General features: G+C 43.0%; 2 protein-coding genes across 7 annotated transcripts in view; both read left to right on the top strand.

Moving 5' to 3' along the window:
* Positions 1-1,588, top strand: part of tmem209 (transmembrane protein 209) — a 12,100-nt gene extending 10,512 nt beyond the window's left edge. For all 3 annotated transcript variants that reach the window (XM_031284698.2, XM_031284699.2, XM_035996038.1), the window contains exons 14-15: positions 469-542; positions 671-1,588. In XM_031284698.2, coding sequence (XP_031140558.1) covers positions 469-542; positions 671-725 — 129 coding nt within the window. In that variant the 3' untranslated portion in view covers positions 726-1,588. The remainder of the gene's footprint in view (positions 1-468; positions 543-670) is intronic.
* A 671-nt stretch (positions 1,589-2,259) lies between these two features.
* ahcyl2b (adenosylhomocysteinase like 2b) overlaps positions 2,260-20,692 on the top strand; it is a 46,363-nt gene continuing 27,930 nt past the window's right edge. For 2 of the 4 annotated variants that reach the window (XM_031284696.2, XM_035996034.1), the window contains exon 1: positions 2,260-2,684. In XM_031284696.2, the coding sequence (XP_031140556.1) occupies positions 2,349-2,684 (336 nt within the window). In that variant the 5' untranslated portion in view covers positions 2,260-2,348. Of the gene's footprint in view, positions 2,685-4,808; positions 4,831-20,692 lie in introns of those variants that run through there. The other 2 variants (XM_035996037.1, XM_035996036.1) reach the window with 2 other exon arrangements.

The raw sequence follows: 20,692 nt of genomic DNA, 5'->3' as shown, positions 1-20,692 counted from the left end.
GAACACAAAACATTTGAGAAGCAAATCTGGTTTTCAGCATTCTGTAAGCTTGTCAATATTTGTGTTTCTTACAAAGTCTGGTGGTTGAGATCCACAGTTATAATTTAACGATTTTTGGCCAAAGATGAAACTAAAAGAGCTGTTTTTCTTGCCTTTTATTGAATGAATTAAAACTGTTTATTGTATCCCTTTTATAGTTTGTTTGAAAGCCTAGGTCCCATCCCATCTTTTGATTGTTGCTCTCGATTAAGAGTTCATTTTAAATGAGAGAATCTTACCTTTTAACAGTTATCTGGGGGACTTCTTCATACCAGTAATCCCCCACATATATGCAACAAATATTCCTGAAAAAAGCCAGGAAACTCTGGGCATCAGAACAGACACCTTATTCGTGAACAAATCAGGACATCTTCCTCTAATGTAACACTTTGATTGCAATAACACAAACCCATCTTGATTCTATTATAGGGCAGGAACAACCTGTTCCACACAATTCTCATGTTCCTCTATGTCATTAAGACTAAGGAGTCAGGGATGCTGGGGTGAGTTCATATAATATACGCCATTTCAGAGTATAATGGAATATTGATTTAATTTGAATTTCAAATGATCGGTTTGACCTTGCTTGTCTTCTGTAGGATAACTAAATTGCTTTTCATACTTTCTTCAGGAGAGTAAATCTTGGCCTCTCTGGTGTGAACATCTTGTGGATATTCGAAAACTGATGCGTCGTCATTTACAAGCAACAAAAAGCTACAAGTGTATTCCTCCCCCCAATACTGTGTGGCTTCACTGGTTGGAATACCACCTCAGCGTAAAGAGTGCTCTGTCAGGGTCACATCTGGGAAAAATAGCACTTCACTTTGAAAGACAATAAATGCATATTTTTGGACATTTTCTCAATTTTATTGTACAAATTGGTAACATTCTGTATTGTCATTTTAAGGACACATTTATGTTTCACCACAGTGTGCTTATGATACACTGCAGAGCTGTATTTTTAACATTGTTTTTTTCTGATTTTGTATTTTGAGAATGTACCAGCATGGCAGCCTTGTAAATAATATACCTCAGTTTTATCTGGTGAATTGTAAAGGGCTCAGACCCATTTACCATGAATGTAAATACAGTATGTGTGGACTTGATTTTTGTTTCATCAGCTTCAATAATCTGTTGCAACTGGTATGTTGTTGTTTTTTTTTCCTGTAGTTGAATGATTGTCTGCTGTAGTAGGGATGCTCCTGACATGCTTGAAGTCAACTACAGAAATTGGACTTATTAAAATGGAAGTAATGCACAAAAAGTTCAAGCATCAAAGTATTCTGTAGTAGCGAAGCTTCCCATAGTACTAGGCTGCAATGCAACACATAACTAATTGCAGTGTTATTTCTTTTGATATGCGATGGAGAGCAAATGAAAAGCCTTTCACCAAAGTCTCTTTCTGAACGTCTTCTACAAAAGCCATTTATCCTGACGTCTTGTCAGCCATTTGGTAAATTTCAAACCTACATGTTTGCTGGTTTTCAATAATGCCATTTTACATTTGTACTATAAGACTTGAAAATAAAATTGAGATATTAAAAAGAAACCGTTGAAGCTTGTTCATTTCCCTTGAATTATATTTTTCATAAATCGTAAACATCCACTTGGTGGCAATGTAGTTCATTTCTTGAGATTTGACCTTACTCCAGGTCCCATTTTCTCATTTGATATAATGCATATCCAAGCACGAGTACTGTAATGTGATGCAGTATCTTGTGCAGCAACGTCCAGTGAATAACTTGAGGCTGGAGAAAAATGCTGACTGACAATTTCAAGTAGGCCTATTAGTAAAATAATGTGTCAACATTGGTTGGATATAAACCATGCTGTGAAATTCCTCCATAATGTGATATTCCAAGTAAGTGCATACAGGTATTATTACACGAAATTTAGAGAATGACATGTAGAAATTTGAACCTCGATTGCCCTGGGAGCAAAAGGCATCATCTGGCATAAATCGCGTTTGTTTTGTAGTTTAGTGTCGTCCTCTTTTATTACAAACGTCATCTCCCATAATGCATTTCGCAGTGTATTCTGCTTTATGTAGAAATTCAGTCACTTTATCTATTAGGACTGCTTTTCAGCTAAATTAAATGCATATGTCAATGTTTTTATTGTTTCCCCCCATGTTGATTAACGTTTTGTTAAATGTCACGTGTGGCTATCATTGGTATTGGAGGTGGACCATGATGAGATAGTTAGAAGAACTGCAAGGACCACAATGCATTTGGACATAGTCTCTCATCCGCTCACATCCGCTCGACTCGCTATTTGTGTTGGAAAAAGGACTTAGAGAAACTGCAGCGATGTCAGTCCAGGTTGTGGCAGCGAAAATGGCAGAGGTCGAACTCAAAGACGTCCCCGCTGTCAAAGATTCACCGGCTGGTTCCCCGATGACACCGACCTCGGAGGGCAAGACCCTTGTCAGAAACGACCCGCACGAGGCCGGTTCCTCTGCTGCTGCGTCCCCTACAGCGGAGCCCTCCGCGAAAGCCGGGGAAGGCAGCCTGGGTTTACTCAACCCGAACCCCGCGAAGATGCCACAGGCGTCGGCTATGAAGCGGACGGACCCGCAGCAGAACGGCGGAGAGGCTTTTGTCAACCGTGACGGTACAGTTGCTGAGGCTCCGCGGATGAAAAAGGCGAGTGAGACATTTTCTCCATAGCTACTAACGTTGTATCCACTAGCTATGTTACTGGACCACCACTAAGCACCTCGCCGATACGAAAGCTCCCTGGGAAAGCTTGCATTGTGTGACAATGCTAACAGGCTAGCTGGTCCCAAAGCTGATTCAGCGGTGTCCGTTAACGCTTTTAATAATGGTCTACGATGCTAATAACACTGTAGAGGGTGCAATAAGGGCTAAACACTGTTTTAAAAATAGGTATAACTTTACCCGTTTAATGTATGCTGACATAGCTTAATATTTTGCTATTCCCTTTTTGAAAACATAACGTTAGCTCACACTTACTTTGTGGATGTGACTATTAAAAGCTATCATGCGCAACAACAATAACTTGCATAATACACTATATGATGCTATCTAAAATAAGCAGTGTCAAGCACTTGAATGAAGCCTACGTTACTGTCTTAGCAAATTTGATTTTAATAATTACAATTTTTGCTTGGTCAACAAGTAGACAAAAAAAGAAAATTTAGTAAGTTCCACTCTTAGGGGACGTAGGACACGATTGCAGCTAGGTGTTAGCAAATAATGTATGGTTGTTTTCAGTAAGAGCTTACAGTAGTTATCTTTATTAGGCACACATTTTTGATGTAGCTAGTTGAGTTGGATACAGTAGAATACACGTTATTGGTGCTGGTGTGCGTTCCTATGTCACAGACTGCTTTAACTTTTTGCATCAGCTAGGTAGGTTGCATGATCTTTGCTCCTGGCTTGACCTCAGGTTAGTATATTGAAGATATTCACAGTTCACTGCTTAAAATAAATGCCATGGCCATGCCAATCTTGGTTTGATTAATGCCACACAACGTGTGTGATCTAACTCAGACATAACAGTAGTCAGTAATCCCTGACCCCAGAGCCCTCCTGTCACCTAGTTCTCAAGCCTGATTTAGCACCTTACTTCAGTGAAGGGAGTTCCTGACCTTGTGGTTTAATTCAGGGGTTGGGACTGACTTAGCATGTCTTTTCCTTGGCGAGCAAGGATCCAAAAACTGTTCTGCTGTGGTTACGAGTGACCTAAATGCATCTTATCTTTTTATGTCTTACAAATTCTTGATTAGGATAAAAGTGGATATGAGAGGGCAAGGTTCATGGAAAAAACAATTGTTGATAAGGAATCCTTTGAGGAAGCTTTCAGCTCTGTCCCTTTTGGTCAGTGTTTATTATTAACAGTTGGCAGTGATTTATAGCCTATGGTATACTCCAGTGCACTTCATCAGGGACGGTCAGATTCAGGAATTTATTTTAGATATGTGTTCCCAGTGCTAAAAAGTTTGGTTTTGAAGAGGGCTTTACTCAGTGTGTTGGCCAGTTTGTGTTCCCCATTTCACATCAATGTAAAATACTTACTAGATTTTGCACTATGAACTATATATCGATACATGAGGCTTGATATCGTCTTAAATTATGGATATGGTAATATGACTTGAGTGTTGTCTTTTCCTGGTTTTAAAGGCTGCATTACAGTATAGTGATGTACTTTTTCAAAACTTAGCAGACTGTTCTAGTTGTTCTTTACCCACTTAATCATTTTATCCACATTACTGATGATTATTTACCTCAAATCTCATTGCGTAAATATTTTGTGAAAGCACCAATTGTCAACCCTACAATATCGTCACAATATCAATATCGAGGTATTTGGTCAAAAATATTGTAATATTTGATTTTCTCCCAGCTCTACTGTGAACCTTTTGAGATGGAAAACCAAAATGTTGGGTGATTGTCAGGGTGAAACCTATAGGGGAAAGAACAAGTAGGACAGGATATACTCACCACCCACACCCACTACTACGCATTGACAATGATCCTGTCCCGTTGGACAACCACTAAGGAACCCCGATAGAGGACCCGAAAGGCAGAGAGCTGGATAGTACAGTCACAGTGTGAGAATTGACTGCGAATCGACGACAGCGCAGAGCAGATTGCTTTATGTACCTCAGACTGTCACAGCAACAAGGCATATGGAAGTAAAGCAGCGTCAGGAACACTGTGCCCACAGTCTGATCCACATTTGGGGTACAGCCCAAAACCGGATGTATCAGACGGCAACAGCCAGATCTGGATTATTGAGGAGACCAATTTCTCATACAGGACAATGGTACACAAAGTTAATTTCCAAAATGCTTTATGTTGATTTTATTTAGTAAAAAATATTGTGATCAATAGTTTATCATGAAGTATCTCTTGAAATAAAGAAACTACTCTGTGTAGTCTGTCATTGACAAAATGTACTTGTAAAAAAGTAGCATCAAAGTTGTGTTTAATCTATACCTACTTTTGATGGTTCTCTTTAGTTGGTTATATTTGGTAGAAGCTGTAGGAACTATATTTTTTTATTTGGGACCCAATGTAGTCACTCTGTATATATTTAATAAGAACAGTGATAATTTGTATGATGTTAAATTAATGAGAAGAGTGATGTGTAGGATATTCCCTGTCTGCGTAATCCATTTTAATTAAACGAGATCATGTTAATATAAAGAGAAACTGTACAACAGGGATCATTTTAACCAAAGAGAGGGCATCTCTTTTTAGGATCAAAGGATTATATCTTTTATTCATATAATGCAGAGACCAGTAAGCTTAAGTAATGGATAATAAACACTCTAAATACATTGGGGAAGATATCCGTCCATTATATTAATTTAAATACTCACTGCATTTGTCTGATCAACAACTTTAGTGTATATTCACTGGGACAGAAGGTTGCCTCCAGCTTATTTATAGATCACAAGGCAGAGTGGGTCTTATGGCACATTGCATTATAGATATATGGCCACAGCCTGGCCTCGCACATCTGCTGAATTCTTCTTGCCCAGTGCTGTGAATGGTAAGTGAAGCAGTGGGGGTGATGAAAGTATGTATGCAGGCAGCAGTGTTGACTGACTGACTCAGTGGATGACTGGATATCTTTTAATCCATGCCTTTATCATGTCGTCACATGATGGGATTAAAAGGCCAGCTCTCTGTTGTAGGTGGGCCCAAATGTAAGCTTTGATGACGGATGAGTTTCATTGTAACCCACCATGGCTTGGCACGAATATGTCCAGCTTCTGGCAAGTCTGGGATAATACCTCCAGATGGAAAGAGAAGTAATGGCCACAGTTTGTGGCTATTGGTTAAGGCTGTGGCAAGCCTTGTTTTAGTCTTATATTAGGTCAGTAGGGTCACCTGCCTGAGTGGCTGTACTGAAGCCCTATTTGAAGAAGATGGTTTACGTGTTTGGCACACTGACCAAACAGAAGACTTTTCACCTTGCAAGCCATCATGGTACTGACTAAAACGATTCTCCCCTGACCTTTGACATTTGCCATTGACCAAACCTCCTAACAGGTTTTAGGAAAGCATGCATCGCAGTATTTTTGAACGACTCCAGGGAATGGTGTGTTAGTAAGGTCATCCCTCCCTGATATAATATGTCACCCACTAAGATGGTGTTTCTGGTAGTGCTCACTGGTAAACAGGCTTACTGTGACCTAGTAGAGCAGCCTACTTGGGAAGAGAGCTGTGTGGAACAAGAGGTTATGTATTCACAAAGATGTTGTGGGTTTTGATGCAATGCTCCACTTTCTCCAGTCTGATTCTGCATTTGCATCAATTCCACCTACTCTGCTTTAGTGGCCCATTGGAAGCCTTTTTGGGAACCTATTATGTATTGCATTTGGTGTTGCCCAAATGTAACTCCTAAGCATTTGTACTGATGACTTTATTTTTGTCTGAGCTAGCTGGCCAAGTTGCTTTACTACAGTGATTTCATTGTGGTGGGATAAGTGGGCAGGCAAGCATACAGGTAATCTCATTGAGACACATGGTCTCATTCTTAAGAGAGACCTGTTTGGGACAATACCACAACAATCAGTTACAAGTGTAACTTGTTGAACCCATTGGAGCCAAAGGTAAATGGTTAATGAAGAAATTAATTAAGCTAACAGAAGGCCACCGTGCGCAGCTAGTTCTGTAGCCAGTTTGCTTATTAGTTCCATTCATATTCTCATGACTATGCCTGTACAAAGTTATCTACTAGTAAAGGATAAGACGTCACTGCTTTGTGGATTTTTAGCATTCTCATCTTCACGCAAGGTCATTGAGCATCTTCATCTGCCCGCGGCTGTCCTGGGCTGTAAAAAAGAACATGTCACTTTCCTTCTCCTGTGCCCTCTAATTTGTGAGTCACCAGCGAGAGTGAGCTGGTCCGTATGTACAGTGGTAATCGCATGCACCTTCCCAGAGGATCCTGTCTGCTTTTTCGGAGACAAAATGTGGTCATAGCCTATTCTTATTTTTGTCTTTAGTGGTTTTGAGAATATCTACTTCAGTGATGTGCTGAAATCACCTGAATGATTGGACTGTAGGTGAACTTGTGTAACTGTGACCTTTTTATAGTAATTAACAATAAGAGTGGCTGTATTTGTGAACATCAGAATAGAGACCATCACAAAGGTGCAGGCTTTTTAATTTTGCCGCTAGAAAGATGTAATCAGGCCATGATTGTAAGAGGTTGACATATGTCATACCTTTTTGAAAGGATCTGTTTCCCCTGTGCACACAACACAAATGTAAAAGTTATACGTTTTAGTTTCAGAGGTACACAATGCCATTTTAATGTGGATGGAAGGCCAATAGATATTCATGGCATTAAAAAGAAAGGCCTCTGGAGTCATGGTGAGTATACTAGCATTTGCCAGCTGCGCTGTCTTTGGCAAAAACATAAAAAGTGGCAAATGTGATTTTCATTTAGAGGATACTGCCAGCCTTAGACACTTTACCACATAAAACAGACAGATAGTGTCTACAAACACGCATGCACACATCCTTTTGCTGTGTGTTGACACGGGGAATGTGGAACCATGCTGTGAAGTCTGAGAAATGCCCTGAGAAAGAGCGAAGGAGAGAAAGGGAGCATTGGATCCAAATCCATCCACCCCTCAGTCTTCCACTCCTTTTTTACATCGGATGTTAAGCTCAAAGGAAAAATGGACTGGTCAGTTTCTGAGTGGCTGTTGGACTGTCCTAATCCAACCCTAAACTCTGAGCCCTAATTTGTGGAGATTACAGGCCAAGGTTTTACTGAAAGCATTGCAGTTGCCACAAAATATATGTCCACTTTGTTCTTGGACAAATTGACAATAGGTTTATCACAACCATGTCACCTTTTAAACAATTTATTTGTGATGGAGGAATCAAAAGATTGATGCTGTTAAAAACATTTAATGACTTGTTATGGCACACACTGGAGAGGAAATATGTAGAAATTGTTTAATGTATTTGAGAGTGGTATGTTCGAACTGGACTAAAAAACGGTTAAAGAACACTGACCTGTCAACTGACCCACTTAAACTTCCCCTCCTCAAATATAATACTGTTATTATTTAAATGTACCCTTATCTTTCAAATGAATTTATGTAAAAACTGGTTTTAATTTCAATTTAAATTACAGAATGTATGTCATATTGATATCTTTAAAACTATACACGGCCAGCTAAAGAGGGCCTTTCTTCTTTAAGAGTAACATTAATATTGTTTTGGTAACTAAGTGACCAGAGTTTGCCCTAAAGCTCCTGCTATCTCTGTCTAGCCCTGTAATATATTAAACACTGCTGTGCTGGTTATTGTGCAGACAGGAGCTTTCATTGGCTGTTGGAGGATAGCAAGTAGGTTTGACCATTGTCAGAGGTCACTGGCAGGGTTGCCGGGGAAGCATAGAGGATGAGAGACAGACCCTTTGGGGGGGGGTGACTACGTAGAGTGGGTGCAGCTTTTACAAGTTTGTCTGAGTACATACCTTGGATGTCAATGATTTATTGATGATCAGTTCAATCAAGAATAGAACATGTCTTGGCAGTATTTATGCATCCTTTTGTAATGTTATTTATTTATGCAATGGGTGTATTGTTGTTCCTTTTGTGGCTGTGACATTTGCATTTTAGTTAATCTAATCTTTGTATTGCATTGTAATAGGGAAATTCTGTTTTTGGTGCACCCCATCATTGTGTACTTATCTTGATCAGAGTGGCTGTTCCTAATTATATATGGGCTTTAGCAGCTGGACTCCTGCAAATTAATGACAGTATCTACCAGATAATCAGTGGGTGGGCAGTATTGTTTTAACTATGTAGGAAAACATTCTGTAAACCTAAAGAAATGGAGAGCTCTATGTCTGGACTACTGTGAAACTCTACCAGGCAGCAGAACAAGAAATGTCTTAAAATAAATTCAGTGGTGCTGTTGTGTAATTTGGCATGTCTTAGCTGCCTCTGCCACTCATGGAAGAGGGTGTATAATTTGCCAGCTTTGCTGTCAGTGCACTTAGCCATGGTTTATCGCTGTTTTTAATGACTGTTTTGAGACGAAACTCTGATTCATCTGATCTTTCTCTGGTGCTCTCACTCTCCTCGTCCTCAAATTACCAGGTCACAACACTGTTATTTTTGCTTCTTCTCCCCTCCAGTGTTGCCAACTCTGGTCCAAAAAAAAGTAGCTAGCACTAGCTCCAAAGGTTGCTAAAAGTCGCCAGATGATGATATGCATATTGGTGACATCATTGTGCATCATTTGCATAAAGCTCAGTGTTTGTTTCGTCTTGACTGCCTGCACATGACGCAAGAGGAGAGGGAGAGACCCTGTGCTGTTACTAGCTAGTCGTGTTTTAGAAATAAAGTCGCTAAGAGGGTCTGAAAAATTTAGGGAGCAAAGACGCCAAGTTGTCGACACTTCTCCCCTCTGTTTCTGCTGGTGTTTGCCTTAAACCAAAACTCATTGCTTACTCCTCTGTTACAAACTACACCCGCCCCAGGACACCACTTCCTCTGTTGATTTTATTGTTTTGGAGCCCGTCTAGCTTTCTCACAGTCTCATTGTGTTTATGTGCTGTGTATTCTGTAAATCTCAGCACCACACAGCAAAAGCATGTGTGAGATCACACCTCCCTAACCATCTTCATCCATGCCACAGAAGCCGACTAAGGAAACGGACTGTTGGTACTTTAAGCCAGTTTGAGTTTCTCTCACCCCCAGGCTGCCAGATAGTGATCTCTTCATCACTGTCTAGACGGCATGTTCTACCAGCTACATTGCTTAAGTGTTGCATAAATTTGGATTTTCACAATTCTCGTTTTTTAAATGGCAAATATTTATTTGGCATGTCAGCCTCCAAACACCTCAACACTTTTCTAACACAGTATCAACATGAGTAAACCTATAGTAATAAAAACAATACATGTGGTTAAATTTCTGTCCAGTTGTTAAAGGCGGCTGCTTTTATTGTGTACAGTAATTTGGTAAGGTACTACTAGCTATATATGTGTGTTGTCAATGCTCAATGCTCACATACACGGATGAACACACAAGTATGGCTATCTGTGTTGGAGTGCCACTGAGTGTGTTCAGATGTGCCTTTGCTATCAAGCAAACCTATTATATTAGCTTTAATTAATTCTTTTGAAATCAACCCATGTTCAAATGCTGATTCAATTTCCTAAATGTCAGAGACATTTGTCTTTTGGCCAGCAGCTCTTGTAATGACCATATCAGACCTTCTGTGATATTTCCAAACAAAAGGTAATTAAGAGTTACCTTGCATTAAGGTGGTGTAGCTGTCCACTGTAGTATTGAAAAAAAATAAACAATTGTACTCTACCTGCTAGCTCCTGTGTATGAATTCTGTTGGTTTCTGCCATTACACTGCATGTTTGCTTTACCTATATATTGTTTCCAAATATACCTATATGATGTCCGCTGTCTTACTAAGCACCCATTGCCGTACTAGACATGCCAAAGTCAATTTTCACACTCAATATATTGGAGTCCAAACCCCAATAAGGCAGAGAATAGAGTAGCTTTCCTCTGGTTTCTGGCAATTGGCTCTTGGGTTTTAGCATTTGGTGCTCTGTTTTTTTGCTGGTATTGGCAGTGCTGGTGTCTGTGATTCCCCGCTTGACATTCATTTCCTGCCTCGTCATCACAGCTTGCTATCACTGAGCGTGTACAGCTCATTGAGTTACACATCTTTCCATCCAAAGGATTTTTACAAGGCTCAGGTTCTTGGAACAGCGAAGTAAACCGAATGAAGGGGAAAAGGAGAGCACTCACTTTTCCTGGAACCTGTGTGTATGAAAGAAGTCACCATAGTGTGAAATTTTAAACCCCTTGGCTTATTTACCATTGAATAGGTCATTGAGCACCAACCCAGTTGATGGGTGTATGTGTGCCCACTAACCCACAGTGTTGAGTTTACATGAGGATCAGTAGAAAGTAGTGGACATTAACACTGAACTGGCTATGCAGCATGACGAGGAATGCAGCTCCAAACTCAAGCACTGCATGTGAACAAAGGGCCAATATTGTGTTCAAAAAGTGCTGCCTCACAAAAGGGCCTTCACAAAGCCTGAAATGAACCCCCACACACCCATCCGTTTGCGCTGCTTCCTATTAGTCAGGCCAAACCACCAACCCCTGTCAGACAGAGGATATAGCTGTTTATTAGGGGTGTAACAATACACATATTCGTATTGAACCGTTCGGTACGAGGCTTTCGATTAGGTACGCATTACAAACTGAACGATTCCTTGGACTTAACCTATTTCATTTAGAAAAAAAGAGCTTAAATTGTGTGAAATATAATGTTCTCAGTGCCGCTGCACTCAACAAGACAGCCCAAACGACGTAACAGGCAACATGCTCTCTGCCCCTCCCACTCCCAAAGAAAAACACTCTCCTCCAGTCAGGCATGCTACACTGAACTAGCTCGTTGCAATATGGCTAGTAACGTTAATGCGACTATTACCAGACCAGAATTAGAAGATCCAACAATAACCAGCAGGTCTGGCGTTTGGAGCCACTTTGGTTTCCCTGTAAGTTATGAGGGTGATGGCAAGAGAGTGGTGGATAAAAAAACAACAGTATGTCGCATCTGCTACACGAGAATAGGCTACACCATTGGGAATACTACAAACATGGCAACTCATTTACACCGAGATCATGCTTATATGATGTTAGTTTTAATAAATGAAAAATTTGTAAAAATCAAGTAAATTTCTCTGGCATTTCTTTCTTTTTGCTGTATCGAAAATGTACCGAACCGTGACACCACTGTCTCGTATCGATCCGAACCGTGAATTTTGTGAACCGTTACACCCCTACTGTTTAGGAATGAAACCTCTCAGGGCTGGGATATGGATAAATACATCCATCTTCTTCCGCTTATCCGGTAACGGGTCGCGGGGGTAGCAGCTCCAGCAGGGGATCCCGAGGCGTTCCCAGGCCAGGTTGGAGATATAATCCCTCCACCTAGTCCTGGGTCTTCCCCGAGGCCTCCTCCCAGCTGGACGTGCCTGGAAAACCTCCCTAGGGAGGCGCCCAGGGGGCATCCTTACCAGATGCCCGAACCACCTCAACTGGCTCCTTTCGACGCGAAGGAGCAGCGGCTCTACTCCGAGCTCCTCACGGATGACTGAGCTTCTCACCCTATCTCTAAGGGAGACGCCAGTAAAGACTCATTCCCTACCTGGAGAAGGCACTCCATCGGTTTCCTGCTGAGAACCATGGCCTCAGATTTAGAGGTGCTGATCCTCATCCCAGCCGCTTCACACTCGGCTGCGAACCGATCCAGTGAGTGCTGAAGGTCACAGGCCGACGATGCCATCAGGACCACATCATCTGCAAAAAGCAGCGATGAGATCCCCAGCTCACCAAACTGCAACCCCTCTCCACCCCGACTACGCCTCGATATCCTGTCCATAAATACTACAAACAGGATTGGTGACAAAGCGCAGCCCTGGCGGAGGCCAACTCTCACCTGAAACGAGTCCGACTTACTGCCGAGAACCCGGACACAGCTCTCGCTTTGGTCGTACAGAGATTGGATGGCCTTGAGAAGGGACCCCCTCACCCCATACTCCCGCAGCACCTCCCACAGTGTCTCCGGGGGGACCCGGTCATACGCCTTCTCCAGATCCACAAAGCACATGTAGACCGGTTGGGCATACTCCCAGGCTCCCTCCAGGATCCTTGCGAGAGTAAAGATCTGGTCCGTTGTTCCACGACCAGGACGGAATCCGCATTGTTCCTCTTCAACCTGAGGTTCGACTATCGACCGAACCCTCCTTTCCAGCACCTTGGAGTAGACTTTACCGGGGAGGCTGAGAAGTGTGATACCCCTGTAATTGGCACACACCCTCTGGTCCCCCTTTTTGAAAAGGGGAACCACCACCCCGGTCTGCCACTCCTTAGGCACCGTCCCCGACTTCCACGCAATGTTGAAGAGGCGTGTCAACCAAGACAACCCCTCCACACCCAGAGCTTTAAGCATTTCTGGACGGATCTCATCAATCCCTGGGGCTTTGCCACTGTGGAGTTGTTTAACTACCTCAGCAACTTCCACCAGGGAAATTGACGACAATCCCCCATCATCCTCCAGCTCTGCCTCTACCATAGAGGGCGTATTAGTCGGATTTAGGAGTTCCTCAAAGTGCTCCTTCCCCCGCCCTATTACCTCCTCAGTTGAGGTCAGCAGCGTCCCATCCTTACTGTACACAGCTTGGATGGTTCCCCGCTTCCCCCTCCTGAGGTGGCGAACGGTTTTCCAGAAGCACCTTGGTGCCGACCGAAAGTTCTTCTCCATGTCTTCTCTGAACTTCTCCCACACCCGCTGCTTTGCCTCTTTCACGGCAGAGGCTGCAGCCCTTCGGGCCCTTCGGTACCTTGCAACTTCCTCCGGAGTCCCCTGGGATAACCTATCCCAGAAAGACTCCTTCTTCAGTCGGACGGCTTCCCTGACCACCGGTGTCCACCACGGTGTTTGTGGGTTGCCGCCCCTTGAGGCACCTAAGACCACAGCTCCCCGCCGCAGCTTCAGCAATGGAAACTTTGAACATTGTCCACTCGGGTTCAATGCCCCCAGCCTCCACAGGGATGCACGAAAAGCTCCGCCGGAGGTGTGAGTTGAAAGTCTGTCGGACAGGGGCCTCCTCCAGACGTTCCCAGTTCACCCGCACTACCCGTTTGGGTTTACCAGGTCTGTCCAGAGTCTTCCCCCACCCTCTGACCCAACTCACCACCAGATGGTGATCAGTTGACAGCTCTGCCCCTCTCTTCACCCGAGTGTCCAAAACATACGGCCTCAGATCAGATGAAACGATTATAAAATCGATCATTGACCTTTGGCCTAGGGTGCTCTGGTACCAAGTACACTTATGAGCATCCATATGTTCGAACATGGTGTTCGTTATAGACAATCCATGACTAGCACAGAAGTCCAACAACAAACAACCACTCTGGTTTAGATCAGGGAGGCCGTTCCTCCCAATCACGCCTCTCCATGTGTCTCCATCATTGCCCACGTGCGCGTTGAAGTCCCCCAGCAGAACTATGGAGTCCCCTACTGGAGCCCCATACAGGACTCCATTCAAGGTCTCCAAGAAGGCCGAATACTCCGAGCTCTTGTTTGGTGCATACGCACCAAAACAACAGTCAGAGTTTTCCCCCCCACAACCCGCAGGCGTAGGGAGGCGACCCTCTCGTCCACCGGGGTAAACTCCAACGTAGCGGCGCTCAGCCGGGGGCTTGTGAGTATCCCCACACCCGCCCGGCGCCTCACACCCTGGGCAACTCCGGAGAAGAAAAGAGTCCAACCCCTATCCAGGAGTATGGTTCCAGAACCGAGACTGTGCGTAGAGGTAAGCCCCACCAGATCCAACTGGTAGCGCTCCACCTCCCGCACAAGTTCCGGTTCCTTCCCCCACAGAGAGGTGACGTTCCACGTCCCCAGAGCCAGCGTCTGCTGCCCGGGTCTGGTCCGTCGAGGCCCCTGACCTTCACTGCCACCCATGTGGCAGCGCACCCGACCCCAGCGGTTCCTCCCACAGCTAGTGGGCCCATGGGTTGGAGAGAGAGGTGCCACGTAGCTTTTTCGGGCTGTGCCCGGCCGGGCTCCGTGGCAAACCCAGCCACCAGGCGCTCGCTGACGGGCCCTCCATCTGGGCCTGGCTCCAGACGGGGGCCCCGGGCTTCCTCCGGGCAGGGTCACATCATCTCTACCTCGTTTTTTCATAGGGTTTTTGAACCATTCTTTGTCTGGCCCCTCACCTGAGACCACTTTGCCTTGGGAGACCCTACCAGGAGCACAAAGCTCCAGACAACACAGCCCTCAGGTTCATAGGGACACACAAACCTCTCCACCACGATAAGGTGATGGTTCCCGGAGAAGTGGATAAATACATTCAGCCTTATATGTACATCCAGCAAACATGGAGCAACATTATCATTCATTTGGAGTTGTGTTTCTGGCCACCAGATGAATATAAGTCCAATATTCACTCTTCTTTTAGCTCTGCTTTGATATCCACCAACTCATTGGGGAAATATTGGGCTCTTTTTAGCAGTTAGATGGTCCACTATTTTCACTAGCTAGTTGCTAACTTTGTCTGCTGTTTGGTGTTGGGCAAGCACCATACAGTCAATGGGTTTAGCAGTGCTTTTTTGCTGAAAACCCGCTGCAGCTGGAAACTATACTGATGACAACTGTGAACCAAAACAATAAAGATGTGGGCAGTAAAATCAAAACCTGAAAGTGTGTCGTAGAGCTGAGGGGAGAGTTAGTTAGATCATAAATATCTGTGGGCTTATCACTATGAGTGACAGCTTTCACATTACACACAGTCATTTGATCGGTTTATAAAAATATTAATAAAAGCAGCTTTAAACAATGCATTTCCTCACATTGCAAATTTTAGTTTGTTTTGTTGTTGCTAGCATCCAGTGATCTAGAGCTTTTAAGAGGAAAAATAACAAATCCATCCTAATAACTGATTGCTTAACACTACTAATTAAACATAGATCATTGACACCATCATTGGTTTATTCATAAATAAACCAGCATCACCCCGTCTGCGTGCCTTTTTGATATACCTTCCCCACTGGGAGAGAGGGCTATTTTTGGCAATTCAAGAAGAAGAAGAAGAAGAAACACAAACATGCAATTCCAGAAACAAACCGCTTTGTTTATTTATTTTTAGCCTTTTGTTGCTGTTAGATCTTAAGGTCTATGGTTTGGATTTCAGGCTTAGGTAAGGTTTAATTTAGCTGACTGACATTAACAATCCAATTGTTCAATGCAGTGAGAGGATTTGACTCTTCAGAGCTAGAGTGGTTTAAAAAAGTGACCAATATGATGATAAGCATGTACTGATTGAGATGGATGTTTGCATGGGTAAATGGATGAGTGGATGGATTGATACATACAGTACATACATACAGTCGATACAGCTTGCTGTTTAATTCACGTAAAAGCCGCTGCTTTGTTGATCCACCATTGGATCAAATATCATCTGCTGTATGCCGTAATGCGTTTTTTTCTCAGATTTGAGAGCCATATAGAGTGGGGAAACAATAGGCTTTTAAATGATCTGATCAATAGTAATGCTGATCACTGTCATCAGATGCGATCGCTGAGCCTTGGGGCTCCCAACTGTGCCCTAGTTTGATCTACATGGGCAACAAGACCCGGTTTCACAACGGAAGCCTGCTTGTCTGTGTGTAAGAGAGAGGGAAATACAGTTAGATAAAGATAATACAATCATTTGTAGGAATTTTAAATTAAAACATGTAGCCGACATGTAGCCGACCTAGTTATAAACAATCTTAAATAAATGATAAAACCAAACAAAATGTTCAAATAGCCTATAATTTATCAATGACATTTCCTGTCGACAGTTGAAATTGAGCATTTTTGAACATTTTGAAACCAGAAACCTTTAATTTGAATGAAATGTGAAGCCTGCAGTCTTGGCACTTTTCCTCCACTCAGTGGCAGATAAATAGGGAAAGGCATGTGAACGAGAAGAACAAAGTTACAGAAAGCCCATAGTGTGTTGGCTGTTCTGCTCTCCCCATCTCTGTTAAGAAGTAGGTAGGGTTTAATCTGTGACTAAGCCCCATCATTCATTGCCTGTTCTCCTTTAGTATCAGTGTCCCTGGCTTTCACAGTGACTATCAGACCATATCAGACGGACAAGGATTGTTCTGGTGGGCGATGCTCAGTGTAGATGGCCCTGCATACTTTCCATAGTTTATAGCAGCACTAGGATTATTGGTGACTGTAGCGGTCAATGTTTTGGGTTTCAAATTATGATTGTCATCTACAATTCTTGGACTCGCTGGAAATAAATCTTTTTAATATAACATTTAAGGTGCTAATTTGTGTTGTGTGTTAACTGCATGGCTTTAGAGATGGCAGTGTCGGTTGGTCCACCATTTTGGTCCAGACTGCAATCCATCCAGTAGTTGTTAAGATACTGTATTTCAATGGAATTTTGTACATTCATGTTCCCCACATGATGCATCCCTATGACTTTGTTGATCCCATGACTTTTCCTTTAGCGCCACCATGAGGTTGACATTTGTTTTGTTTTAGTGAAATATCTCGACAACTGTTGGATGAATTGCCATAATATTTGATATAGGCATTCATGTTCCCCTCAGAATGAATTGCAATTGATCACACGGGTAATCCCGTAGCTTTCCATATTTGCCATAGTCGGGTCCAAAATGTTTTTTATCTGTTACTTGGGTTTATTACTAAATACCTGCAAAACCTAAAACATTCCCACCATCACCCTCAGTTGTACTTTTTGTTTGGTGCAATTGTTAGCATGCTAACACGCTACGATAGTAAACATGTTTAACATTATCACTACTAAACATCAGCATGATAGCATTATTAATGTGAGCATGTTAGCAATATGGCGTGGCTGTAGACGTCTTTGTTGCTTGCTCATGTTTCATTGTATTTATGTAGCACCGTGTTATTTATTGCACTCAATAAGGGGACGCATTTTAAACGTGGGTTGTCTAAATTCACCTGGTTTATGATTCAAATGGATTTGAGAAATGAATCAAGATTGTAATTCTACTCTTCCCATAACAGAAATTTGTTAAACATGACCACCAGTTTGTCAAACAGCAGGTACTTGTGCTGTAAGCCCTTCATCTGTATAATGTAGCCGTGTGTTCTTTCACATTGTATATGCTGAGGCTGGAAGTAGGAATCAGAGTGAAAGAGCAGTGGATGACTTCCTCTGGTGCTGCTAGTGACGTGGCTCCACTGAGTGTAGTGAAGCCCGTGTTGGCATGAAGCCACTTGCAATATATAGGCTATGTGTTTGTGTGTGTGTGTGTGTGTGTGGACACGTGTTAGGCCACTTGAAATTGCGTGTAGGCTCAGTAACTGCCAAGTGTATGCATGGTAATGGGTGCGTGTGACTCGTGAGTGTATGCGTGCCATTATTTACAGTCTGAGCACTTGTCCGTGTATATAAATCATCAGGACCCATTCTTACATCACAGCCACCCTCCGGGCAGCACTTTGATACGCACACTCGTATACACCACCTCAGACTGCTTCCTCCTTCCTTTTCTTCCTTCTATTGGTCAGAGTGGTCAGAAAGACTTTACTATTGGATGAGTAGAGTGTAATTGAGCCACGACCTTCCCTTTTCAGGATTTTCTTGTACTCACGCTCTGGTGCCCTACCTTTTTTTATTTCCTGTCCCTCTTTCAGTCTCTCACTGTGCACACATACTTGCTAGCAGCCTGTTGTATCTCATATGTTGCATCTGTCTTATAACTAATTGCATGTACGTGTAGTCCAGTAGTGGGACACACCACCATATTGACCCTATTATTGACTCTACCATCTCCCATCTGTACTCGTGAACATTAGGCTTTCACTGACATGCATAAATAAGTAATCTGTGCATGCACTTCTTGAGATCTTGTAGCCTGTGTTTCTCTTCTGTGCTGCTCTCTGTGAGCGTGAGCTCTGCTTTTACTTGCCTGTCCGTCCCTCCGTCTGCGTGGCTGCCAGAGCTTCACGACTACACAGTCGTTTCACTAAAAGCCAGGCCTCTCTGCCAGAGTTGTACGCCTGTTTTTGTGTCTGTCCCACAAAGTGTCTGGTCTTTCCTGTGGTCTGCTGCTGTCTTTTTCCAGGAGCAATTGTTTCCACACGAAATCTTAACACACTCTTTCTCACCGCTGAGTCGGTGCAGGAGAATTTCAATTTGACAGAGAAGCTTCTCATTATGAAAACAAAGGTGACTCCATTGCTTGCATGGGTTTGTAATGTGTTAGACAGTAAATTGCCTTGTGACTCAGAAAGTGAAAAGTGCCAGTGATACGCAAAATTGGGCATTACGCAGACATAAGGTGAACACGGGTGCTAAACATGCACATTGCCCCTCCTGCTGGCCAGTTAGATTTAATAACTGCCCCCCAAACAGTGGTAGGGGAAACACTGTCAGCTCTTTACGTTTATAGTCCTTAGTCATTAGGGCGGTTATTATTTAATCAAAACTATAATGCAGTGCTCAGTTCTCAACACTACAACACAGAAACGATCAGAAAAATAAAGCAGTATCTAAAGTGAACACAGCGAAATACTAAATGCATTCGTTTTTGATGGACTTTAGGTGCCACAAATCATGCACTCTCATAGGGCTTGTTTCATGAATGTCCCTGGTAATGATGAAATGAACATCACTTCCTCCCCCTACTGTTTCCTTTCATAACACATTGAAGAGGTTGAAACCACTGCTCATACAATCTGGTAAGCATTTCTAAGTTCTAAAACAAGAAATCAAAATATGCTGCTCTTGTGCCTCATTGAAGACGGTAGTCATACAGGGGCAGCATGGCCTTGTGTATGAAAGACTGTCCTATACTCGACTTGTCAGCCAATGTGCCAATTCACAGCAGCGTGCTCTGTCAGGACCAGGAAACCTGTCAGCTCTGTCATGGTGAGCTGCACCAGATGTCACAACAAATTGTGAAAGTGTAAATGTAATGTAAATGCTTGGAAGTTGACCTGTATTTTGATCCTGCTGTGAAAGGGTGTTTTAAAACGAGAACATTTTCGTTCTCGCAAGCGTTTTGGCACCGTTTCAAAACTCGTTTATACTAACCCGCTTGAAAATGCATGTCACACTGATAATGCCGCTGGACAAGGGAATTGTCACAAATCGCCCGAATAATAGCTTGCCTCCTGCACATTCAGGTAGAAGTAGCATTATAAAATGCGGAATTTAACTGCATAACAGCAGCTAGCATCAACAACAAGGCCAGAAACGTTAACATGATAGGGGCATGACAAATCTGGGAAGGACATGCCATGACTGATAAAACCCAATCAAGAAGCGAACATGGGTGTCAGCGCCATCTTTTCCAAAGTTCTCCTTTCCTGGAGTTTTCAAACTAAAACTGGGTCGGCAGTGTTTTCAAACGTCTCTGTTTTAGGGGCCCGGAAACGCCAGAGTTGTGTGGACACGAGGCATAAACGTAACAAAAGATATGCGTTTCAAAACAATTGCATTAGTGTGGATTTATGTAGTATAAGGCAGTATACAGCACAGGCTGTACTTTCTTTTTCATCATCGGACATCGATGCTGTGTGAGTTAAATCAGAGGGCACTGTATCACAGGCTAGCTGGGATTGTGTTTGATCTAGCTTCAGTTAGGGAGGCAAGGGAGTTGTGAAAACAGTGCGACTGTGTGTGTGTTGTGGAAAGACAGAAAAAGGAAAGCATAGGCACCTCTGTTTTTGCTATTCTATTTTCGTTTTTCTTGTACACAAGCACAATAGTAATCCAGGAATAGCAGTTGAAAGCACAGAGAAACACATTTACAGTCAACAACTCTTTGATGTGCCATCCAACGGCTTTCTGAAAACATGCACACAATAAACTGTGGTCTACTTTCCATTCGGTTAAGTTGTATAAGGGCGGGAGGGGAAAATAATGAAATGACTCAAATGAAGGGAGAAGAAAGCACAAACAAGTACACGTCCTTCACAGAGTGCTGTGTGTGGGAGATCTGAACAACTAGGCATCTGTTGCTTTGTCATGTGGCCTGTCATACAGGTCTAAGAGACGGCTAAACAAAAGGACTCTGCTGCTTTAAGAGCCAAGGTGC

The sequence above is a fragment of the Sander lucioperca genome, chromosome 20, assembly GCF_008315115.2.
Source record: "Sander lucioperca isolate FBNREF2018 chromosome 20, SLUC_FBN_1.2, whole genome shotgun sequence".
In the NCBI taxonomy this organism is placed as follows: domain Eukaryota; kingdom Metazoa; phylum Chordata; class Actinopteri; order Perciformes; family Percidae; genus Sander; species Sander lucioperca.
The sequence above is the reverse complement of the archived record's forward strand: the minus strand, read 5'-3'. Positions and strand labels throughout refer to the sequence as shown.